The following is a 20,894-nucleotide window of genomic DNA, read 5'->3' as shown; positions in this document are numbered from 1 at the left end:
GCTGCGAGGACGAGGACGTGTGGCTGCAAACGCCTTCTCTGTCAGCCTCCGAGGGGCAAAAACTGGACTGGAAGTCCACGTGGAGGCACAAATGGGAGATTTTCTGAGCACATTATATATGACCCATGAGCTTTATTGGAACCGTGGAGACCAAGCACTAAGCACGAGGGAGAGGGAGCCGAGCCAGCCACCGAAAGATGTCCCCGTGGAGCTGCAGCCTCAGTCATTGCGAGGGTTTGGGAGGCAGGGGAGGGCCTGCGGGATAGCAGCACGGCCACACCCCCCAGGGCCGTGCACAGCCGAGGCCCCGGGCCAGTCTGTCCCTTAGAAGCCACAGGTCTCGGGCGCCTGGGTGGCTCAGTCGTTAAGCGTCTGCCTTCGGCTCAGGTCATGATCCTGGGGTCCCGGGATCGAGCCCCACATCGGGCTTCCTGCTCAGCGGGGAGCCTGCTTCTCCCGCTCCCACTCCCCCTGCTTGTGTTCCTGCTCTCGCTGTCTCTCTCTGTCAAATAAATAAATAAAATCTTTAAAAAAAAAAAAAAAAAAAAAAAAAAGAAGCCACAGGTCTCTGCCAGGCCAGGCCCCCGAGCAGCCTGAGTCAGAATGGGATCTCCCCGCAGGGCCGCAGGGATCCGGGCAGGCAGCCTCCTGGGCCGGGGGAAGGACGAGCGCAGCTGCCAGCTGGGCGGGGAGCCCGGGCCTCCCCCGAAGAAACCGCGAAGAGCAAGGGCGGGGGGAAGGCGGAGGAGATGCAGGACGATAAGGCTGCAGTTTGTGCAGGTGGGCCGGCTGGTTCTCCGAGCCCTTCCGCTTCGAGCCCAGGGACTTCGGTTGCTCCGGGCCCCACCTCCGGAGGCAGGGACTGTTCACTGGGAGAGCGGTGTGCTGACCGAGCGGGAGGTGCTACGCGAACCGCACCGAGGAGCTGCCGCTGCACCTCCGGCCGCAGGGCGCGCACATGCCCGTGCTCACCGCCACGTTCCCGCTGCAGGGGACGCTGCACACGCTGCCGGTCACCGGCCGCGAGCCGGACACGCAGAGGTCCCCGCAGACCACCCCGCCCCGGGAACTGCTGACACCTGCAGGAGGAGAACAGGGCTTAGTTCCCTGCCTCCTGGTCAGCACCCCCTTCTCTAGCCCAGAGCTCCTTCCCTCCATTTCTATTCCTCCCTTCCCTCCAGACACCCTCATTCCGCCCCACCCCCACCCCGCACTCCTTCCTGCCCTCTGGCCTCAAGCATCCTTGATAAACTCTTCGCCCGGGTCCTCCCTATAGGCAGAAATAGCTATTTAACTTGTAATCATAAATAGTTATCTAACTTACAATCACTCACTGCCCACCCACCCCCTTCCTTTCAGGGTTTCCAAAGATAGCCTGTGCTGGCCTCCTGTATTTGTAAATAAAATTGCATTGGAACCAAGCCATACGTACTCCTTAGGTGTTGCTTATGGCTGTAGCTTTCACATTACAGTGACAGAGTCCAGTAGTTGAGACAGAGGCTAGGTGGCTCACAAGCCTGAAATATTTGCCATCTGGCTCTCCTGCCCACCAGGAACCCCAAGCCCTTATTTCAGAACCTACAGTACAGATTACTTACAGACATTTTCAGCACCAGTGCCCTCACACAACCTTGTAGGGAGAGCAAAGAGACAAAAATTAGTTGGGGAGAGCAACCCTTGCAAATTCCCTCCTCCATGCAAGCGACATGCAAATGACATGCAAACGACATGCAAATATGCGCCTGGCTCAAAGCACAGTTTCCGGAAATTGAAGAGATACTCTTCCCACAGATTTGGGCCCCACCTCTGTTCTTCACCCTCCAGCAGCCGCCTGTAGGTGGCGACCTCGATGTCCAGGCCCAGCTTGGAGTTCATCACCTCCTGGTACTCCTTGAGCAGGCAGGCCATGTCCTGCTTGGCCTTCTGCAGGGCGGCCTCCAGCTCAGCCAGCTTGCAGCGGGCATCGCTCAGAGCCGCCTCGCCCTGCTGCTCAGCCTGGGTCACTGCGGCCTCCAGCTTGGAGTTCTGGGGGCCCAGAGGAGAACAAGGTGTGTTATGGTCCTGGGTATCTCTGTCCATTTCCTGGATGTGTCCAGTCTCTCCCCTCCCCCAGCTGGGGACACCCCAAGAACAGACCTCTCCCCTTCATCAGCTGAGTCTCCCCCAGGGACCACAACCAGGGACGATGGTCAGGCAAATGGGCTGGAGCATGAATGGTGAGATCCACTGCGGACACACACTGCCTGTATTACCCTGGGGAGGCCCCAGGTGACCAGGGACCAGGGCTGCAAAGAAAAGACACCGCCTCTGCTCCACTCTTCACACTCACTGGATCCTGTTGCTGTTTCCACCCACTTTCCCAGATCTAAGCTCAGGCAATCAGCTTATTAGAGTAATAAAAAAACCAGGATCTTTAAAATGAGTAATGCTTATTTAAGTTAGAGAAATGTACTATTAGGGATGTGGGTGAGAGGCATATTTCAGACATCCCGGGGGAGGGGTGTGATAGGTCATGTTGGGTGGTCTCTCCTCCCTTGCATTCCTAGCCAAATCTCTGATAATTTCTCTCGTTCCAAAGCCCTTTCCCTGTGGAGGTATGAAGAAGGGGTCACTTTGGGGACCACAGCAGAGAATGAGCTTGTCAGAATCAAGCAAGTGAGTGGGTCTGCCTGTGGCCGCCCTCGGGGGCATCCAGTACTCCCTCCTTTAGTTAACATGTTCATATTTTATTTCCACCCATGGAAGGACATTTTCCTCCTCACACCCAGGGAGATCCCCAAGGCAGGAATTCTCTGGATCTTCCTTTACAGAGAGGCCCAGAGAGAGAAAAGAACTTCCCAAAGTCTCATACTGTGTTTTGCTAGAGCAGAAGGGAGAACTTAGTTCTCCACCCCTCAGCTTCTGGATCTTTGCCTCTGACCTGCTTTGCAGGCACGGAATGGGATTGGAGATTTTCTAGGGTTGGACTGGGGGAGGTAGGGCCCTGGAAAATCTCACTAGGAACTGCCTACACATTGTTTCCAGAAGGGTAATGGTGCCTATGTGCTCGAGGGAGACCTGGAGGCCAATGTCCATGGGCTGGTGGAGGAGATGGGCTTCCTGAACGCCATGTGTGAGGAGGTGAGCACTGGCCGGGAGGACATTAGTCATCCCTGTTCACTCTGTCCCAGGCCAGCCTTTGTACAGAGGAAACGGACAGAGGGGTCTGCAGGCGTGAGGGCTTTGGAAATGGTGGCTCTGTGGTATGTGTGTGTGTGTGAAGGAGGAATGTGAGCAGTGTTCTACCTGGCTCTGGATGGTATAGGTGACGTGAATGGCTGTTGGCCCCACAGGACAGGTGGGTCATCCACGCCCACATCTCAGACACCTTAGTCATCATCAAGGTGGATATCAGCCAGGACCTGAACATGGGCTGCACTGTGACTGAGATCTGGGCTAACTATGATGACATTGCCAGATGCAGTCAGGCTGAAGCCAAAAGCTGGTACCTCAGCAAGGTGAGAGGCACAGGACACCTGCCTCCTAGATATGACAGTGGGAAGGATGCCAGGCATATATTAACAAGGCCTCTTTTGTCTGGGGATTCTGATCCCTAGGATGGTAACAGAAGGGCAGACAGCTCTCAGGTTACAGTGGCTGGGCAGGGCTGCCACGTATGGTCGCACAGGCTGAGCACTGTACAACTTACCAATCATCTGTGGTGTCTGAGTGGGTGGGAAACTGCATCCTGAGCCTCAGAACCATCTCTGCTCCCCTCCTCTCCCCCCCCACCCTGGCTAGTGTGAGGAGATGAAGGCTACGGTGACATGATGATCCAGCACGGGGAGACCCTGCGCTGCACCAAGGAGGAGATCAATGAGCTCAACCGCATGATCCAGAGGCTGACCGCTGAGGTTGAGAGTGCCAAGTGCCAGGTAAGGGTCACCTGCGGCCTCTCCAGGGTAATACAGGCAATGTGTGTCCCCATTGGATCTCACCATTCATGCTCCAGCCCATTTGCCTGACCTCGTCCCTGGTTGTGGTCCCTGGGGGAGACTCAGCTGATGAAGGGGAGAGGTCTGTTCTTGGGGTGTCCCCAGCTGGGGGAGGGGAGAGACTGGACACATCCAGGAAATGGACAGAGAGACTCAGGACAATAACCCACCTTGTTCTCCTCTGGGCCCCCAGAACTCCAAGCTGGAGGCCGCAGTGACCCAGGCTGAGCAGCAGGGCGAGGCGGCTCTGAGCGATGCCCGCTGCAAGCTGGCTGAGCTGGAGGCCGCCCTGCAGAAGGCCAAGCAGGACATGGCCTGCCTGCTCAAAGAGTACCAGGAGGTGATGAACTCCAAGCTGGGCCTGGACATCGAGATCGCCACCTACAGGCGGCTGCTGGAGGGCGAGGAGCACAGGTGGGTGCAGCCAGGGCTGCTGGGGGCAGCGCAGCATAGGCCTGATCCGTTGTTTGCTCCCGGACTTCTCGAGCACCTGTTTCTTCTTCTGCTGCCATCTTGGAAACCTTCAGGGCCCCTGCCAGCCCTGAGAGGCTAAGGAGAAGAATTTTAGCTGAGGTCCACTGCCTGATTTCTAACATGCCTCTTGGGACAGTGGCTGGCTGATAAATGTTTAAGAACCGGCTCTCAGAGGAAGAAAACACCCCTATTTACAGTACTTGCCAACTTCAGTGTGTAAACTCTTCTGTCATGGCCGACTGCGACTTCATGGAGGGTGGGCTAGAAATGTGCAAAACAGGCTCTGTGAATTGGTTCCAGAACACCATTGGTTAGAAAGCAGGAGAAAAGGAGGCCTCAAACAGAGAGGGCAAACAGAAGATTCTCTTACTGTATTGGAGAGATGAAACAGCTCAGGGAGACTGGATTGCTCCCGACCAGCTAGCCCATCGGTGTGGGTGGGGCGGCAATCCGGAGCTGGATTCCTGGGGACAGGTAGAGGGGTCTCTGTGGCCTACTGCATTTGGAGGGTCCCATTTCTCAGAGGGATCTGGGAGAGCCTGCCCCCTATGGTCTTTTGGGACAGGGTTGGAGAGATGCTGAGCCTTTGGGGCTGCTGCACCCCAGGCCTTCTCCTCTGACCTTCTGGGGAATCTTGAATGATTCCTTGGGTGACTGGGTTCCGAGCTGGTGACCACATTACTTCTGTGCCCACACCTAACGCTTACCTTGTCTCTCCTACATCAGGTGGTGTGAGGGCAGCAAGTGCTCTGAATCTGGCTCTGGAGGGAGACACTGCAGTTAGACAGTGGGAAGAACGTTTTAGCTCTGAGGGTGGAGAGACCCAGGGAGAAGGGGTTTCCTTCATTTCCTGCCCCACAGTGATGATGACGGGGCTGGATGACAGGTCGTGAGTGGACTAATTCCTCACACCACGCCTGTTGGAATGGAAGTCTTACTTTCCCATTGTTAGGAAGCTCGCATTCTCTCCCTGTCCAAGCACACTTGTCCACGTTGAAGATGTCAAATATTTTCTGGACTAAAGTAGGTGTTTCATCAGCTTGGTTGTCCCCAGGGAGGTCTTCCTGAAGTCAGTGATAGAAGAAGAGATTAAGAAGGGATTGAGATTAAACCACAAGATGGACTCCCTTCCAGTAAAGGGTGGGAGTCTGGGGGACAGGCCACAGGGAAGCTCATGTTGGCTTTACTTATCGTTGGAGACGTGGATGAGCAGGAGCCATCCCATCCACCTAGGTGCTCTTGGCTGGTAGGGAGGGGGTTCTAAGTGGTGGTGGGGAGCTCTTTGGAACCAGGTCCCCACCCCCACCAAAGGTTTGGGTTTGTTATTATCCCTGTGCCAGTGGGGTGTGAGCAGCTCTCGGGCGGAGTTGTATGTGGGGACCTCTCAGTCATCCATCCGTTCCGGTGGCATCAGATACTGTGGGATAGGAGCTTGTGGCCGCAGCTGTAAGAAGTGTCAAGCTGGCTGGGCTTGATGAAACACCAGGCCCCCAGCGCTCTCACCCTCCCTGAGGATCCCGGCTGGCCCTCTGCCCAACCCAACCGTGGTGGTGGGGTGTAACCGCTTGGTCTCACCCTGGCCCGTCTTCCGTGCCTTCCACTTCTCATTTCTTGTTGTGTGGGAGTCTCCCTCCTTGTCTCCTGTCTTCCTCAGGCCGAGGAAGGTTATTGGGAGGAGAGGCACATGGATATATTCTGTTGGAGGAATCTGGGCCGCTTGACTCATGAAGAGGACAGTCCCTCAGCCCCCATCCCTCAACCTTGCCCTTCCCCGAACTCTTGCTCTTCCCTTCCCTTCCCTTCCCCGATCTTCCTTCCCTCCCTGCTGTCGGCGCTTAAAATAAAGTCACATGGTTCTTGTCATGCTTTCAATCTTTCTGTCCGTTATTTTGGTCCTGGAAAGGGTGGGATCTCCAGGAGGGCATTCAATGTGGTGGGGGCTGCTAAGGCCATGACAGCTATTTATTTAAGTGAGTGTCAAGGCTGGGGACATTGAGGAGAGGTGTTCTGATGGCTCAGGACTCCAGAGGGAATGCTCCAGTGTCAGGAAGTGTCTGGCCCACTGTTGCCTTGTAGTGGGTACTGATCGATGTTAAGAGAATAAATGAATTCATCTCTAAGGTTTCCAATTTCCCACAGGGCATCTCCACTTGAATGTTGCACTGATATTTGGAATTCAAAATGCCTTGAAATCACCTCGTCATTTTCCCCTGTACTGATGCCCATTCGTCAGCTTTCCCTCTTTCTACCAGTTCTTTCTAATATTCCAGCTTCAAACCCTTTGATATCATTTTCCCCACCCAATGAGTCACAGAACCCTGCCTATTTTTTCCTTTGAAAAATGCCACTGGGAACTTCTTTTCTTGCAAAATGTCAGACTAGGACCTCTGAAAAACCCTTTTGTCATTAGTCACTTAAGGTTCTGAAAAATATACTTAAAAATATATTTAAATGCATCATTGAGCTAGCAAAAAGGTATGGCAAGTTAGAAGGAGGAACAAAATGGAAATTCCAGAATTGCAAAGTACAATCATTGAAATGAAAAGTTCAATGGATGGGCTTAACGAAAGACTGAAGATGTCAGGGGTAGGGTCTGTATACTAAAGACAGATGAATAGAAATTTTCCAATCCGAACAACAGAGAAAAAAAGATCGAAGAAAAAGTAACAGAGCCTTGGAGACCTGTGGGACGGTATCAAATAATCTAGCATATGCATATTCAGGGTTCCAGAATGAAAAGGGTGAGAATGATGTGGGAAAGTATTTGAAGGAATACTTGGTGGAAAACAGCAATTTACGGATCCAAGAACCTTGTAGTGCCCAAGAAGACAACTGGCTGTTAGAAGCAAAAATAATGATATTGTTTATAATGTACATAGAAGTAAAAGATCTGGCAACGATGACACAGATGGTGGGGAGGCGGGTCAATGAACACACTATTGTGAAGTGTGGAGTAGCACAGTATTAACTCCAAATAGACTTTGATAATTAAGGATGTATAGTTTTAGTTCTAAAACAACCGCTAAAAACAAATATTTATTATCATAAATAAAAATAAAATGTTTAAAAAATTTTATTTTTTTAAAAAGATTTTATTTATTTGAGAGAGAGAGAGTGGGGGAGAGAGAGAGAGAGAGAGAGAGAGCATGAGCAGGGGAAGGGGGAGGGGCAGAGGGAGAAGCAGACTCCCTGTCCAGCAGGAAGCCCGATGCAGGGTTCATCCCAGGACTCTGGGATCATGACCTGAGCTGAAGGCAGACACTCAACCAACTGAGCCACCTGGGCACCCCCCAAAAGAGATATTTCAGTAGAATAAATAATAGTAAATATTTAAAAGTATTTGATGAACTCAAAAGAAAGCAGAAAAGAACAATAGAGGACCCAAAAAACCCACCTGAGACAAGTGAGAAACAAAAAACAAGATGGCTGACTCAAATCCAATTATATAATAATTACATGAAATGTTTATGTTAAAAACTAACCCCTCGATAACAGAAGACAAACAATTCAGTGAAATGGGGCAAAAGATATCAATCAACACTTTACAAAAGAAGATGTGTTAAGGGCCAATGAGCACATGGGAGCTAGTCATCAGGGAAATCTGCTATGAGAAAAACCCAACACCCAGGAGAAGGCTAACATTAAGTGTGGAGCAGTTGGAGCTTTCACGGAGGGTAAAATGGTACAGTCACCTCGGCAAACAGTTTGGCAATTTCTTATCAAGTTAAATGTATACTACCAAATGGCAAAGCAATTCCACTCTTTGTTATTTATTCAAAAGAAATGAAAAATAGGTTTACATAGAGACTGGTACATGAATTTCATAGGGGCTTCATTTAGAATAGCCCCCAACTGGAAATAACACGTGAATGGACAAACAAAACTGAGATATATTTATACAACAGAATATGACCCAGACATTCAAAAGAATGACCTACTGATTCATGAAATGACATGGATGAGCTGAGTGAACAAGTCAGACACAAAAGAGCACATACTGAATGTTTCTATTCCTACGAAGTTCTAGAAGTGGCAATACTAACCTACGGGGGTGGAAATTAGATCAGTGGTTATCTGGGATGGGGTGGGGAGATGGGCAGCAAAGGGACATCGGGGAACTTTCTGAGATGATGGAAATGTTCTATACTTTCATTCGGTTGTGGTTAAATGGGGCATGCATTTGTCAAAACGTGTCAAACTGTATACTGATGTATACATTTTATTGTATGTATATTTTATCTCAACAAAGCTAATAAAAATTAATAAAATGACTTAAAAACCCAGTCTAGAAAATATGTGAAAGACCTATATCTAGAGAAATATAAACATTATGTGAAATGAAAGATAACAAAGCAGTGCTAACTAAATGAGGAGTTAGATCATATTCATAGATGGGAAGCTTCATTATCATAAAAATATTAATTTTCCTTAAACTGATTTACAAGGTCAATGCAACTACAATCAAATTCCAAATAAGGATGTACCTAAATCTTAACAAGTTGATTCTAAAGTTTATGGTGAAGAATAGCAATCAAGAATGGTCAAGGCACTATAAAAGAATAAATAGGGCGCCTGGGTGGCTCAGTTGGTTAAGTGACTGCCTTCGGCTCAGGTCATGATCCTGGAGTCCTGGGATCGAGTCCCACATCGGGCTCCCTGCTCAGCAGGGAGTCTGCTTCTCCCTCTGACCCTCCCCCCTCTCATGCTCTATCTCATTCTCTCTCTCAAATAAATAAATAAATAAATAAATAAATAAATAAATAAATAAGAATAAATAGGATAATAAAGAATGAATATTTGCCCTTTCAGAGATAATTATAAAGCTATTAATTCAATGTAGTATCCATGAAAGAATAGAGAAATTGACCAATGGAACAAACTAGAGAACCCTTTAATTGACATATAATATATATATAAAAACATAGCATATATATTATATACATATTAGATGTTTTATGTATAATAGTTTTATTATGATATATAATACAACATACATTATATATAAAACATATTATGCATATATTATAAACATATATGTTTCATATATACAAAATACATAATATATATCAATTTAGGGGCTCTCTAGTTTGTTCCATTGATCAATTTGTCTGTTCTTGTGTGTATATATTATATAAATATATTAAATATGCTAACTATGTGTAAATATAATATATAACAGGGTCCCTGGGTGGCTCAGTCAGTTGAGTGACTTTTTTTTTTTTAAAGATTTTATTTATTTATTTGACAGAGACACAGCGAGAGAGGGAACACAAGCAGGGGCAGTGGGAGAGGGAGAAGCAGGCTTCCCGCAGAGCAGGAAGCCTGATGGGGGGCTCGATCCCAGGATCCTGGGATCATGACCTGAGCCAAAGGCAGACGCTTAATGACTGAGCCACCCAGGCGCCCCAGTTGAGTGACTCTTGACCTCAGCTCAGGTCTTGATCGCAGGGTCATGAGTTTGAGCCCTGTGTTGGGCATATTTATTCTTTTAAGCATACTCCTTAAAAAAAAAAAAAATATATATATATATATATGTATATATATACACACATATATAACTAAAGTTACATGTACTATATAAAGTTATATATATACTTTATATATCTATAGCAATATCTTTGATATGCAACAGCAGTGATATTGCAGATCAGTAGTAAAGAAGGGACTATGCATTGGCTAAACACATGAGGAAAAAAAAAAACAGAACTGGATTCCTGTCTTCTGTTATATACAAAATCAATCCCAGGTAAATTCAGATTATAAATGTCAAATGCAAAACTTTAAAATTTTTGGAAGTAAAAGGTGGTGAATGTCTTTCTGACCTTGGTATAAGGAAAGATTTTTTTTTAAGATTTTTTTTATTTATTCATTTGAGAGAGAGAGCGAGCACGAGAGCATGAGCACGGGGACAGGCAGAAGGAGAGGGAGAAGCAGATGTCCCGCTGAGCAAGGAGCCCAATGCGGGGCTCAATCCCAGGACCCCAGGATCATGACCGAGAGGAAGACGGACGCTCAACCAACTGAGCCACTTAGGATAAGGAAGGATTTTTATGCAAGGCACACTGAATGTTTAATATGAAGGAAAAGGTGGGAAAATTACACATTAAAATTAAGAACTTTTGTTTATTAAATATGCACAAATTGAAAAGACAAACCATAAACTTGAAGGTGATATTCGTAATACATATAAGTGACAAAGTGTAATATCTAGAAATAGAAGCTTATATAGAAATATAAAAGCACTTAGAATCTAATAAAAATAAGGCAAAAAAACCCAAAAGAAAAAATGGGCAAAAGAAAAGGAAATCCATACAGATAATAAACATTTAAAGGGATATTCAGCTTAGATAAGAATCATGAAAATGCAAAGCAAAACCAAAAATAAGACTGTTTGTATCATTTCATTGTTGAAAATTAAGATGTGTCAGAAAAGATATGAATCTGATCAAAGTGTAAATCGTTATTACAACAGCTTTGGAAAATAATTTTTGTCTTGTAATATTGAACATTTGATCCAGAAATGGCAGTCCTACATGTGCATCACAAAGAAATCCTCACCTATGTCCATCAGGGGTCATTCAGAAAAATATTCATAGCACCATCTTTATAAGAGAAAACAAAACAAAACAAAACAATAATAGAGTTACATAAAGTGTTGTGTATTTACGTAATAGGATGCTATGAATCCTAGTGGAGGACTCCTTGTTCCATAGTATTAAAAAAAAAAAAAAAAGCAAGTCCCTTTGTAAGTAATATCCTTTAAAAAAACAAAAAATGAAACCCAACCAAACAAGGAAAACTGAAAAAAATTTTTTTTTCGGATATATGCATGTGTGTGATATAACTAGAAGAAAAGAAAGCAAGGGCATGATGACACAAATTCAAGGAAGTGGTCGCCCCTAGAGCAAGAAGGAATGGGGGACAAGCGGGGGACGGAGTGTGCAGGCACATGTAAGTTACTACTAACATTTGGTTCTTGTGCTCATAAGTGGGCTCATGGGTATTCATTTTCATTGTATTATTAAATACATAATAAAATCAATATACTATTTATAAGACATGAAACCTCAACGGAAGGCCCAATTGAAAACCTAAAGATAAAACCAACAAACCTAAACAGAAAATCTTACCTAAAACATAAGGCCATAAATTCAATGTTAAGGTGAATGGTCGGGGGTCAGAGTGCATCGTACACAGTAGGAGTGAGAAGTTCTTCATGAAACTTATTTCCGCTTATGTGTGTGAATATGTATGTAGGTACAGATTCACGATATAAAATATATTTCTTATTTTGAGTGTGGTTAAAAGATGGTTTGACAGCCAGTACCCTAAACTACCTCTTGTCAAAGCATAGCAGCAGATAGGTACCTAAAAGTTCCTACCAGTTTTATTAGCACAAAAACAAAAGTATACACATGTATACCCGTAGGAGAATGGAGACATAATCACACGCTGGGATACTTTACAGCAGTGAAAAATAAATAACGCTACATGCATCAAAATCTCACAAACAGAATGTTGGGGAGGGAAAAGCAAGTCATAGAAACAGTGTAATTCTATTTTTATAAAAGTTTAAAGTTAGGCAGAAGTAAACAATTGCTTAGGGATTCATATGCACACGATAATAAAGAACAGGTGAGGAATGCTTAATACAAAACCCCAGGATCGTGGCTACTTTGGAGATTGGATGGGGTTAGGGACAGAGGATGCTGTAATTAGGAAGAGTCCCACATGGGGCTTCGAAGGTATGGATGGGTACACAAGGATTTGTTTTATTACTGCTGCAATTTAAATCATTCAATGTATGTTATATATCCTCTTTTGCATGAATGAAAAGTTTATGAAACAAAAAGACAATGCTGCTCAGCTTGTGCTCTCTGGGTCCTGGTTACTCCTTCAGTTTAGGAGGCATCATCCTACCCAGAATTTTCCACCTAGTCTTGGAACTGGAACCCCAGGCCCAGTCTATCTCTCTCCCTTCCCACTGCTATCAGATAGGTCTTCCTCATCGCATACCAAGGTGGTGGTCTGCTTGAGCACCTTCTGTGGCTCCCTATTTCTAACTCCATATGCCCAAACTCCTTGGCTCCACACATTTCCTCCACCTGAAGGACCCTTCCTTCCTTCTCCTCCTCCTTCCTTCAAGGTCCATTCCAGCCCAGGGACCTCTACTCTCCCACCCAGGCTGACAGAACTGCCCCTTCCAGCCCCTGTCAGAACTCTGCAGTTATAATAAGGTGAGGTCACAAAGCCCCCAGGAAGGAGAGGCTATGTCCTCAGCGGCAAGGATTCTGGGAGCTGCTTGGGCTGGAGCTGGGCTTAGGTGCTCACTGGAGGCTTGGCGGAGACTACAGCTCTCTTCATCATGGTGAGACTTGTCCACGTGGCGTGCTGGGACACATGGGATAAGGGGGTCTCAGACTCTGCCCAGATCTGTTGGACCCAGCCAGGCACACGCTTGTCTGCTGTGTCTGCAGCTTTTGGGAATGGAAGCAGGAAAGGGTGGGCTGTGGGACGAGGGCAGAGATAGGCAGGAGATGATGTTTCGCTGATTGTTCATATCCATTTCCCACACCCCATCTGCCCTGGAAAGCAATTTGCACTGGGCTGGTGTGAACAGTGTCTGTTCTCTGGGTTAAAGAGTGTGTGTGACTTTATGTTCCTCCGAGTGTAGAGCAAAGAGCACGGGCTTCAGATGCAGTCCAGCTCAGCTACTGGCTGGCAGGGTCGCTCGTGGCCCGCCAGGTCCCTACTTCCTCACATGGTAGAGGTAGTGAGCCTCAGCTCGCCCAAGGAAAGATAATGGAGACAGTGACATCCACCTGGCCTAATTCATAGGTGGTCATGAGCCCCGGTGAGATGGTGGAGGTAAAAGACCTTGAACGATATAAGGCACCGTGTGTCCTCCCAAGCCCAGGCTGGTTACGGACTGGCATGTGGAGACAAGGTGCAGGAAGGGGAAAGGCCCCCTGGTTTTGTCCCTTGCAGACAGCACTCCCACCACAGTGGCCTTGCTTTGGGGAAGGAACTGGAATCAGGATCCCTGTCACTGATTAATAGCATTCATCAAATTAAGGAAGTTTCTTCTTATTCTTAGTTTTTTTTTTTTTTAAGATTGTATTTATTTATTTGACAGAGAGAGACACAGCGAGAGAGGGAACACAAGCAGGGGGAGTGGGAGAGGGAGAAGCGGGCTTCCTGCTGTGCAGGGAGCCCCATGCGGGGCTCGATCCCAAGACCCTGGGATCATGACCTGAGCCGAAGGCAGACGCTTCACGACTGAGCCACCCAGGTGCCCCCCATTCTTAGATTTTTAAAAGTATTTTTTTTAAAGATTTTATTTATTTGTTTGACAGAGAGAGACACAGCGAGAGAGGGAACACAAGCAGGGGAGTGGGAGAGGGAGAAGCAGGCTTCCCGCCAAGTAGGGAGCCCAATGTAGGGCCTTGTTGGCTCTCCTCATCTCCCTGACCCTCCCCTGTTCTGGGCTGCCTCCACCCCACAGTGTGAGGAGGTACAGGAGACCGTGCAGAAACCCAGGCAGAGCCTGAGGCACAGTAAGGAGGAGCTGAACAGGCTTAACCAGGCCATCCAGCGGCTGACTGCGGAGGTGGACAGCGCTAAGAGTCAGGTGAGGGGTGGCTGCGTGGGGGGCGCACCAGTGAGGGAGGAATGGTGGGAGAGTGTCCATTATCATGTGACAACTAGACTGGTCACCCCCCCTCCTCTGGAATAGATGGATAGAGTTTCTCCTTGTGAGTGTCTGAGCAAACGGAAGCGTGGCTGTATGTGTACATCATGCTGCATTTGCCTAGGACTCTCTGTCTTTCGTGTGGGCAAGTAATTAACATGTAGGTAAATATGTATAACTATGTATGCTTGTTTGCAAATCACTTTTTATGTATATGTGCATTTTTGCTATCTGTGTGTTATGTTTGTCCTACGTAGCATTAAACTTGAGCTCACCTTTAGAAATTGCAAGATTTTACCTAGAAATCCAGTTTTCTGGGTTCTCTTTAAAAATGTGCAGATTTGGCAACATTTGGCTAGAGAAGAGAGGCCTCTGTCTTCTCTGTCGCCTTCACACAGGGCCGCGCTCCTTTTGTGGGCCCCAGACCCCACCGCCCCACGTTGCATCCTTTGATACAGAAGTGGAGGGCTCTTTGCCATTGATCATCATCTTGGCCGGCCCTGTTATCCTTGTGGAAGACAAAATGCACCTGACCCATGTCTCTAAGTTAGAGAAGTGAGAGACTGACAACGTGCAAGGGGTCCCGGTGATTGCAGGAGAATGAGAATGTGCATACTTCTTTCTGGAACTTCATACTATTGATATATAGCTGACATTTGGCCTTTACCTTTTGATGCCTCCAGCCAGGCCTCTGCAGGCATTCAGATTTGCAGCTCAGGCTCTAGGCCTTAGAAAGGAGAGGTTCCTACATGAATGCTTTCTTTCTCCCTACTTCTCTGCCTCAACCTCCTCTCTTTCCTCCCAGCTGCCCTGGTGAGCCCCCAGGCTCATGTTCTACCTGTAGAGGAAAGGGCATCTGCTCCCTGTTTTTTTTCCTGCTTTCTGCAGGTACAAGTGTCTCAGGCTCGGAGGGCTTCGCTCTTCTTTAGGAACTGATGGCTATGAGGAGGAGCAAGCTGTTCAGGTTCCAGGGGGTGGCACAGTGATTTGGTGTCCCTGTCATGGTTCAGTCTCCTGCCCGCCTCAGCTGTGTTGATACCCACCCCTCTTACCCCAGTTTCCTAAGCAGCAAGCACACCTCACAAGGCAAGCGTTTATCATCATCATCACCATCATCATCCTCATCATCGTTGTATTTCCACAGAGACTACAGATGCTGGTTTCCTGTGAGGAAAGGATATTCTTCCAGTTAATTTTCCTGATGGAACAATAATCCCAGCATGATGTGCTCAGGGGCATTTGATGCTCCCTGGATCGTAGCTCCTATTAGAAGAGTCACATACTGGATGTGACAGGCTCTCTCTCAGCCAGCCTGGGCTGGCCCCAAGTCTCCATCTTGGGAGCTGAGCAGACACACACCATATTTTTTGGAACAGGCAGGCTCTTTCCTTACAATGATCTCTACTCCCTCACTGGCCCTCTGAGAAAGGTCTGGATCCTTGAAGTGGGGGAGGGTGGGAGCCAAAGATGTCCTGTCCGTGGTCTTCCCTTTGCCCCCAGCCCTGTGAACTAGACAGAGCCACGGAGCCACGAGCTCAGCAGGAGGGGGGTGCCTCGGACAGTGCCCAGGGCAAGCTGGCCTGGCTGGAGGCCGCCCTGCAGCGAGCCAAGCGCGACATGGTGCGCCAGCTGCGCGAGTACCAGGATCTCATGATCGTCAAGCTGGGCCTGGACTTTGAGATCGCCACCTACCGCAAGCTGCTGGAGGGCGAGGAGAGCAGGTGAGGGCTGGGCGGTGCCTTGGATGTGCACATGGTGAGGGGTGCAGGGGGTGCAGGGAGGTCACTATCTGGGTCCTCACCAGCTGGAGAGGGGCGGGGAGAGATGATCTGGGTATCCAGGGACTTGTTCTCCTGGAGCCAGTTTCTCCCCACCAGCTTGAGGCCCTTTAGACAAAACGTTCCAGCCGATGAGCACCTTTGGCACGTGCGATGGGACAACTTGTGAAGTCATTCACCTTCAGGGGCAGAGAGCTGGGGTCACTCTGTCCATCGAGACAGCTGCAGGGACCAAGGCCCAGCCAGGGGGAAATAAGGTCCCCCATGTAGAGGGCCTTCTCCTCGGTTCTGCCCTTCTCCCCCAGGCCTGGGGAAGGCAGGGTTTATGGGAATAGGTAGGGCCTGGCTTTTAACCTTAGACAGTAGAGATCCAAGGGCTGTTAGCTCCAGCTGGGTACCCCAGGCCGAGGGGAGGGAAAGGGAGCCCACCCTGCAACAGGCAGGCTGCATTTATTCTTTCCTTTCAATCCCACAACACCCCCGGGAGGGAGGTGCTGTCAATCCCATTTTACAGATGGGGAAACTGAGTCTCAGGGTAAAGGACCCCTTCAAGGACACACAGGTAGAAAGTGCCCGGGTGAGGCTTGACCAGTACTCTTCAGATAGTTGAGCTATTTCCTCTGTGGTGTCCTTTAAAATGCCCCCTTTAAAAGGCTAAACTTAGGCCAAAGAAAGCATAGCTCTTTAGCCTTCTTGAGAAACTCCTCCAGGAAGTCATCAATAAAACTGAGCTATTTGAGTTTAAGGAGGAAGGATTGAGTTTAAGGTCCAGAGGAGTCTGATGCAAAAGGGCTGTGGGGATCTGAGAGAACCAGGAGCATGCATGACAGACAGATCTCTGCCTGTGGGGGAAAGCCAGGAGAGTTTTGTTTTGGAGAATGGGGATTATTATACCCAGGAGGTATATTCACTCACCTGCTTCCTCCTTCTCCCCTGCAGGCTTGGTCTGGGATTTGGGGCAGGGAGCTTCTGTAAGTAAATAATAGACCTAGGTTGGGTTAGAGGAGTCAAATCTTATCCCCTCTCCTTTGGGTGTAGTCTTTTGGGAAGGGAGAAGGGCTCTGCTTCCACTGTGTCTCCCTTTTTTGGGGGGACTGTTTCTTCTCGTGGGGGTAATTCTTTGGGTGTGTGTCGGGGAGGATGTCTTGTGGTCTGTCCTTTTTGGGGAGGTTCTGTTGGTTTGTCCTGGGGTGTGGGAGGAGGTTCTGTGGGGTCTGTCCTTGTGGAAGAGACTGTTTCATTCTCGCGTGGGGAGAATCTGTGTGTCCGACTCCAGGGAGGGGGCATTCTTGAGTCTGTTTCCTGGGGGAAGGGGTCTGTGTATCATTACTTTGGGGAGTTTGCATCTGTCTGGGGCGGGGAGGAGGGTCTTTGCATCTGCCCTCTGCGGGAGGAGTCTGTCTGCCTTCCGGGGCGGAGCGGCTCTCTCAGACAGCCACTGTCCTCTCAGCCCTGGGCAGCGCTCCACCCTGCGGGCTCGGCTCAGCCTCGGGCCCCGCCCGCCTGCCGCCTCCCGGCGCGGGCTCCAGCGCCCTGGAGACGAGCGCCCCTGGCGGCGGCTGCGCGCTCTGCGGCTCCCCCGGCTGCCTCGGCGGCTTCGGCTGCGGCGGCGCCCGCGGATGTTGAAGGTTCCCGCCCAGCTCCGGAGAAGTCAGAGACCCCTAGTTCCTGCCCCAAGGACTTGACCATGTACCTCAGACGCCCCCTCCCACGGAGCTGGCCCTCACTTCATCTTTCCTTCTTGCTCCCCCCGCCCCACCCCACCCCACCCCGGAGCGTAAAGTTTGGAATCTCGCTTACTGGGTGGTGACTGCCCTGTCCCCTGGGTGAAGGTAGCCGGGACGCTGTGCCACCGGGGGAGGCCTGGTGGCTTACCTGGACACAGTACCCTGCTCCTCTGACCTGCCCCCCACTCCTCTTTCCCTGAGACTCCTCCTTTGCAATAAAAAAGTTCTTCAGTGGACTGAGCCCCCTGGGGTTGTTTGTGTCTGGATTCCTCAAGCTGTGTCCAGAGCACAGAGGAAGCTGGAGGGGGTTTGCAGGGAGGGGAGAAAAGGAGGGGACACTACCAGGAAGCGACCCTCCCCTTGTGGCGTGTGGGTCCACGAGACTTCAGTTGGCAGTGATATCCCAGAACCAAGATCCTAAGGGTTGGTGGTGGTAGGGGTGGGCAACTGTGGGTCCCTGGGGAAAGTGAAAGAAGGGGTTAATTCTATTCCCAGCCTCAGCGCCCCTCTGTGGAGCACTGCCTTCATTCATCCACACACTGGCTCTATGGACACTTACAGAATGGCCTCTGAGGGTCAGGTGTAGTGCCGAGTGAGCAAGGCACCCTGGTTCTGGAAGGGAGGCAGGCCAGAAACTGGGAAAGCAGCCCAAGAGAGAATGGCGTGAGATGGGGATGAGGATGAACCGTTCTCTACTGCCCTGGCAAGGGCCCTTGGGCACGGGCCCTGGGGAAGATGGCCCTCGCAGATTGGGGCTGGGGGATATGAATATTGGGTGGCCCAGGCCCGGGGTCTAGTCTAACCAGTGACCTGATGGCAGGCTGGGAACAACATTACCTTGGTGAAGGAGGGCGTGTCTTTGGAATCAGATGGAGGGTTCCAGCTCTGCCTCTTACTTCTAGGTCTAAGGTGTAGTTTGCTCTGAGTTTTCACAAGGCAACTGGACTCTGGGGGGGGGGGGGGGGCGGGGGCGGGCAGAAGATAGGCCAGTTTGGGGGCTGGGGTGGCCAGAGAAGGGCTGTGTTTCTGGGCTCTTTCTTTTCCCCATAGGCCCACGAGAAGCTTCCATTCGGTGAGCTCACATTCTTTTCTGTTGCACAAAGGGTTACATCATCAGCACATCTGGGAACAATGGTTTCTGCTTTCTCTGTCCCTGGGTGGGGTTAAGGTGCGTCACTGGCCAGAGGCCCTGGCTTTACCTTTTAAGGTACAGTAGGGCCAGGTGTCTGCTCTGTTCTCCTGGGTCCTCGCCCAGAAAACAGGTCTCCAAAGGGCCCCCTTCCTGGGTAAACAGAGCAGTCTCATGCAAGAGGAATGAGACCGAAACTTGGCTGGAAGGCTGCCTCCCAACCTGAGGGGTAGGGGACGTGGACCCACTCGAGTCCCATTTGGTCAACACGGACCGACACCAACGGTCAACATTCTTACCACACTCGCGGTGCAAAGTCACTGCCTGAAAGCAGAACCGCCCCTCTGCGAGATTTCTCAGTTGGGCTCCATGTTCCCTGCATTTTGCCAAGAGGTAATGATAGTCCATGCTTTTCAAGGTCAGGTTTTCCCAGCTGCTGTGCTGATCAGGTCAAGGGAAGTGCTGAAGGAAATATCACCAGCAGCTCTTGGCAGGATTTATAGTAAGCGTTCTGCAGCCTACATCACCGACGACTGGCTGCTCACGTTTTCCCGTCTCAAATCCCAAGCCTGATGTCCCTTCGGATCCCAAGGGCTGCCAGGTCAGGCTTGCGTGTCTTGCATTGCATGTTTGCGGTTTGGGGACCGATTCTCTGAGTGGCTCCCTTGGCCACGGGCCACATTCCATGCTGGGGCGGGAAAGAACTGTCTGGTGCATTTATAGAGTCGTTTACCAGCCTATTTAGAAGCTTTGTTAGTGGAGGTGACTTCTGAAGGGAGGCGGATTGTCAACCGTTGAGTCATCGCATCTCAGGAGAAGGGGGACCACTAGGGGTCAGTCTTCTGTTGGCTCCTCATGCCTGCCTTACGCTTAATAGCCCAGAAGCATGACAGATGTAACTTAGCTGTGTGGGCATCTCCATATGAACCCCTCAAGGCCAGTGACTGTTCCGGTCACCCATCACCAGGGCCTGCCACATGGTAGTTATGAACAGGTCGAACAAGGCTCTATGTTTGGTCCACTCTGTCTTTGGATGCACTGGGTCGTTCTTCCACCATTAATGTGTCTCACCTCACGGAAACCCCTCAGGAGTCTCTTGATGAATCTAACTGCAATCCTACCTGATGTAATTCCAACTGCAGTGTATCAGCCAGGCCAGCCTGGAGGAAGGAAAGAAGGGTCTGGATTCTGTTCCCAGTCTTGCTGTTATCCCGGCCACACGCTGCCTGTTTCTGAACCTCAGTCCTGCCCTCCCCAAATCTAACTGGTGAAGATTCATTTATCCCTTTTAGTTTTCCTCCCTACTTGACCTCTCTGCACCATGATTTACCTGTAAAATACAAATGTACCTGTCACAGGGTTGTGTGGAAAAATATATTGCTATATGTAAAGTGCTTAAAACATACTAGGAATTACTTAAATGTAATTCGTATCTCATGTACTGGGCTCTGGGCACCTTTACAGAAGGCAGTATAAGTCTAAAGCCGGCTGGTCTCTTGCTGCCCCAGGTGGAACTAGGGTGTCTACAGGGCAGGAGGGGAGCTAGGGGAACCCACTGGCTCGATCTGGCACCTCTGGGGCACCTCCCCAGTGTGATAATTGGCGGCACCTCCCTTACCACTCCGCCTTAGTCCAGTTCTCCATCTGGGATCACCCCCTCCTCCCCCACCAGCACGAGTCCACCTGCGCGCTCCCACTGCAGTCCTATCCACATGCACCCATAAAACTCACCTCTTCGGCCCATACATACAGGCATACGCACATTCACACACACAAAGACACATCTAGAAAGGCTCACAGTCACACACACACACACACACACACACGCTGCCACACAGATGCCCAGAGTTGTCAATCATACTGTTCTACTCACAGCTGCCCACAGTAAGCTATGCGGAATCAAGGTACAGACGGCATGCGCCCAGCACAACCGCACGGACGCCCCACTTTCCTCTAGCTCCTAGTCCTGTCCTACCTCTTCTGAAGACTAACAGAGCTTTAAATTGGCAAAGGGCCTTAGCAACCATCTTATCTAAACATTTTATTTCACTAGGGAATGCACGGAGGTCCAGAGGTGGGAGGTGACTTGTTAAAGGTCACACAGTGAGGTGTTCCATTTTT

At 49.5% G+C, this 20,894-nt stretch overlaps 3 protein-coding genes across 4 annotated transcripts in view; 2 read left to right on the top strand and 1 right to left on the bottom strand.

The window, feature by feature from the left end:
* Positions 1-903: 903 nt before the first annotated feature.
* On the bottom strand, positions 904-2,079 carry LOC123839487 (keratin, type II microfibrillar, component 7C-like). Its single transcript, XM_045868995.2, has 3 exons — positions 1,805-2,079; positions 1,599-1,630; positions 904-1,079 (listed from the first exon to the last, which is right to left on the bottom strand). Exons 1-3 carry the CDS (start codon positions 2,077-2,079, stop codon positions 904-906), a joined length of 483 nt encoding a protein of 160 aa, XP_045724951.2.
* A 49-nt stretch (positions 2,080-2,128) lies between these two features.
* LOC123842541 (keratin, type II cuticular Hb5-like) lies at positions 2,129-7,462 on the top strand. The gene is made up of 3 exons (XM_064591212.1): positions 2,129-3,120; positions 3,781-3,914; positions 4,168-7,462. Exons 2-3 carry the CDS (start codon positions 3,807-3,809, stop codon positions 4,525-4,527), a joined length of 468 nt encoding a protein of 155 aa, XP_064447282.1. The 5' UTR covers positions 2,129-3,120; positions 3,781-3,806; the 3' UTR covers positions 4,528-7,462.
* Positions 7,463-10,329: 2,867 nt separating this feature from the next.
* Positions 10,330-20,894, top strand: part of LOC123842593 (keratin, type II cuticular Hb6) — a 34,297-nt gene continuing 23,732 nt past the window's right edge. The window contains exons 1-3 of one of the 2 annotated variants that reach the window (XM_064591206.1): positions 10,330-10,535; positions 13,805-14,079; positions 15,284-15,860. The gene's annotated coding sequence lies outside the window, so the exon portion shown is untranslated. The remainder of the gene's footprint in view (positions 10,536-13,804; positions 14,080-15,283; positions 15,861-20,894) is intronic. The other variant, XM_064591207.1, reaches the window with a different exon arrangement.

Source organism: Mirounga angustirostris, unplaced genomic scaffold (assembly GCF_029215605.1).
Source record: "Mirounga angustirostris isolate CCGP_5_RB_7025 unplaced genomic scaffold, mMirAng1.0.hap1 SCAF_5, whole genome shotgun sequence".
Classification (NCBI taxonomy): domain Eukaryota; kingdom Metazoa; phylum Chordata; class Mammalia; order Carnivora; family Phocidae; genus Mirounga; species Mirounga angustirostris.
The sequence above is the reverse complement of the archived record's forward strand: the minus strand, read 5'-3'. Positions and strand labels throughout refer to the sequence as shown.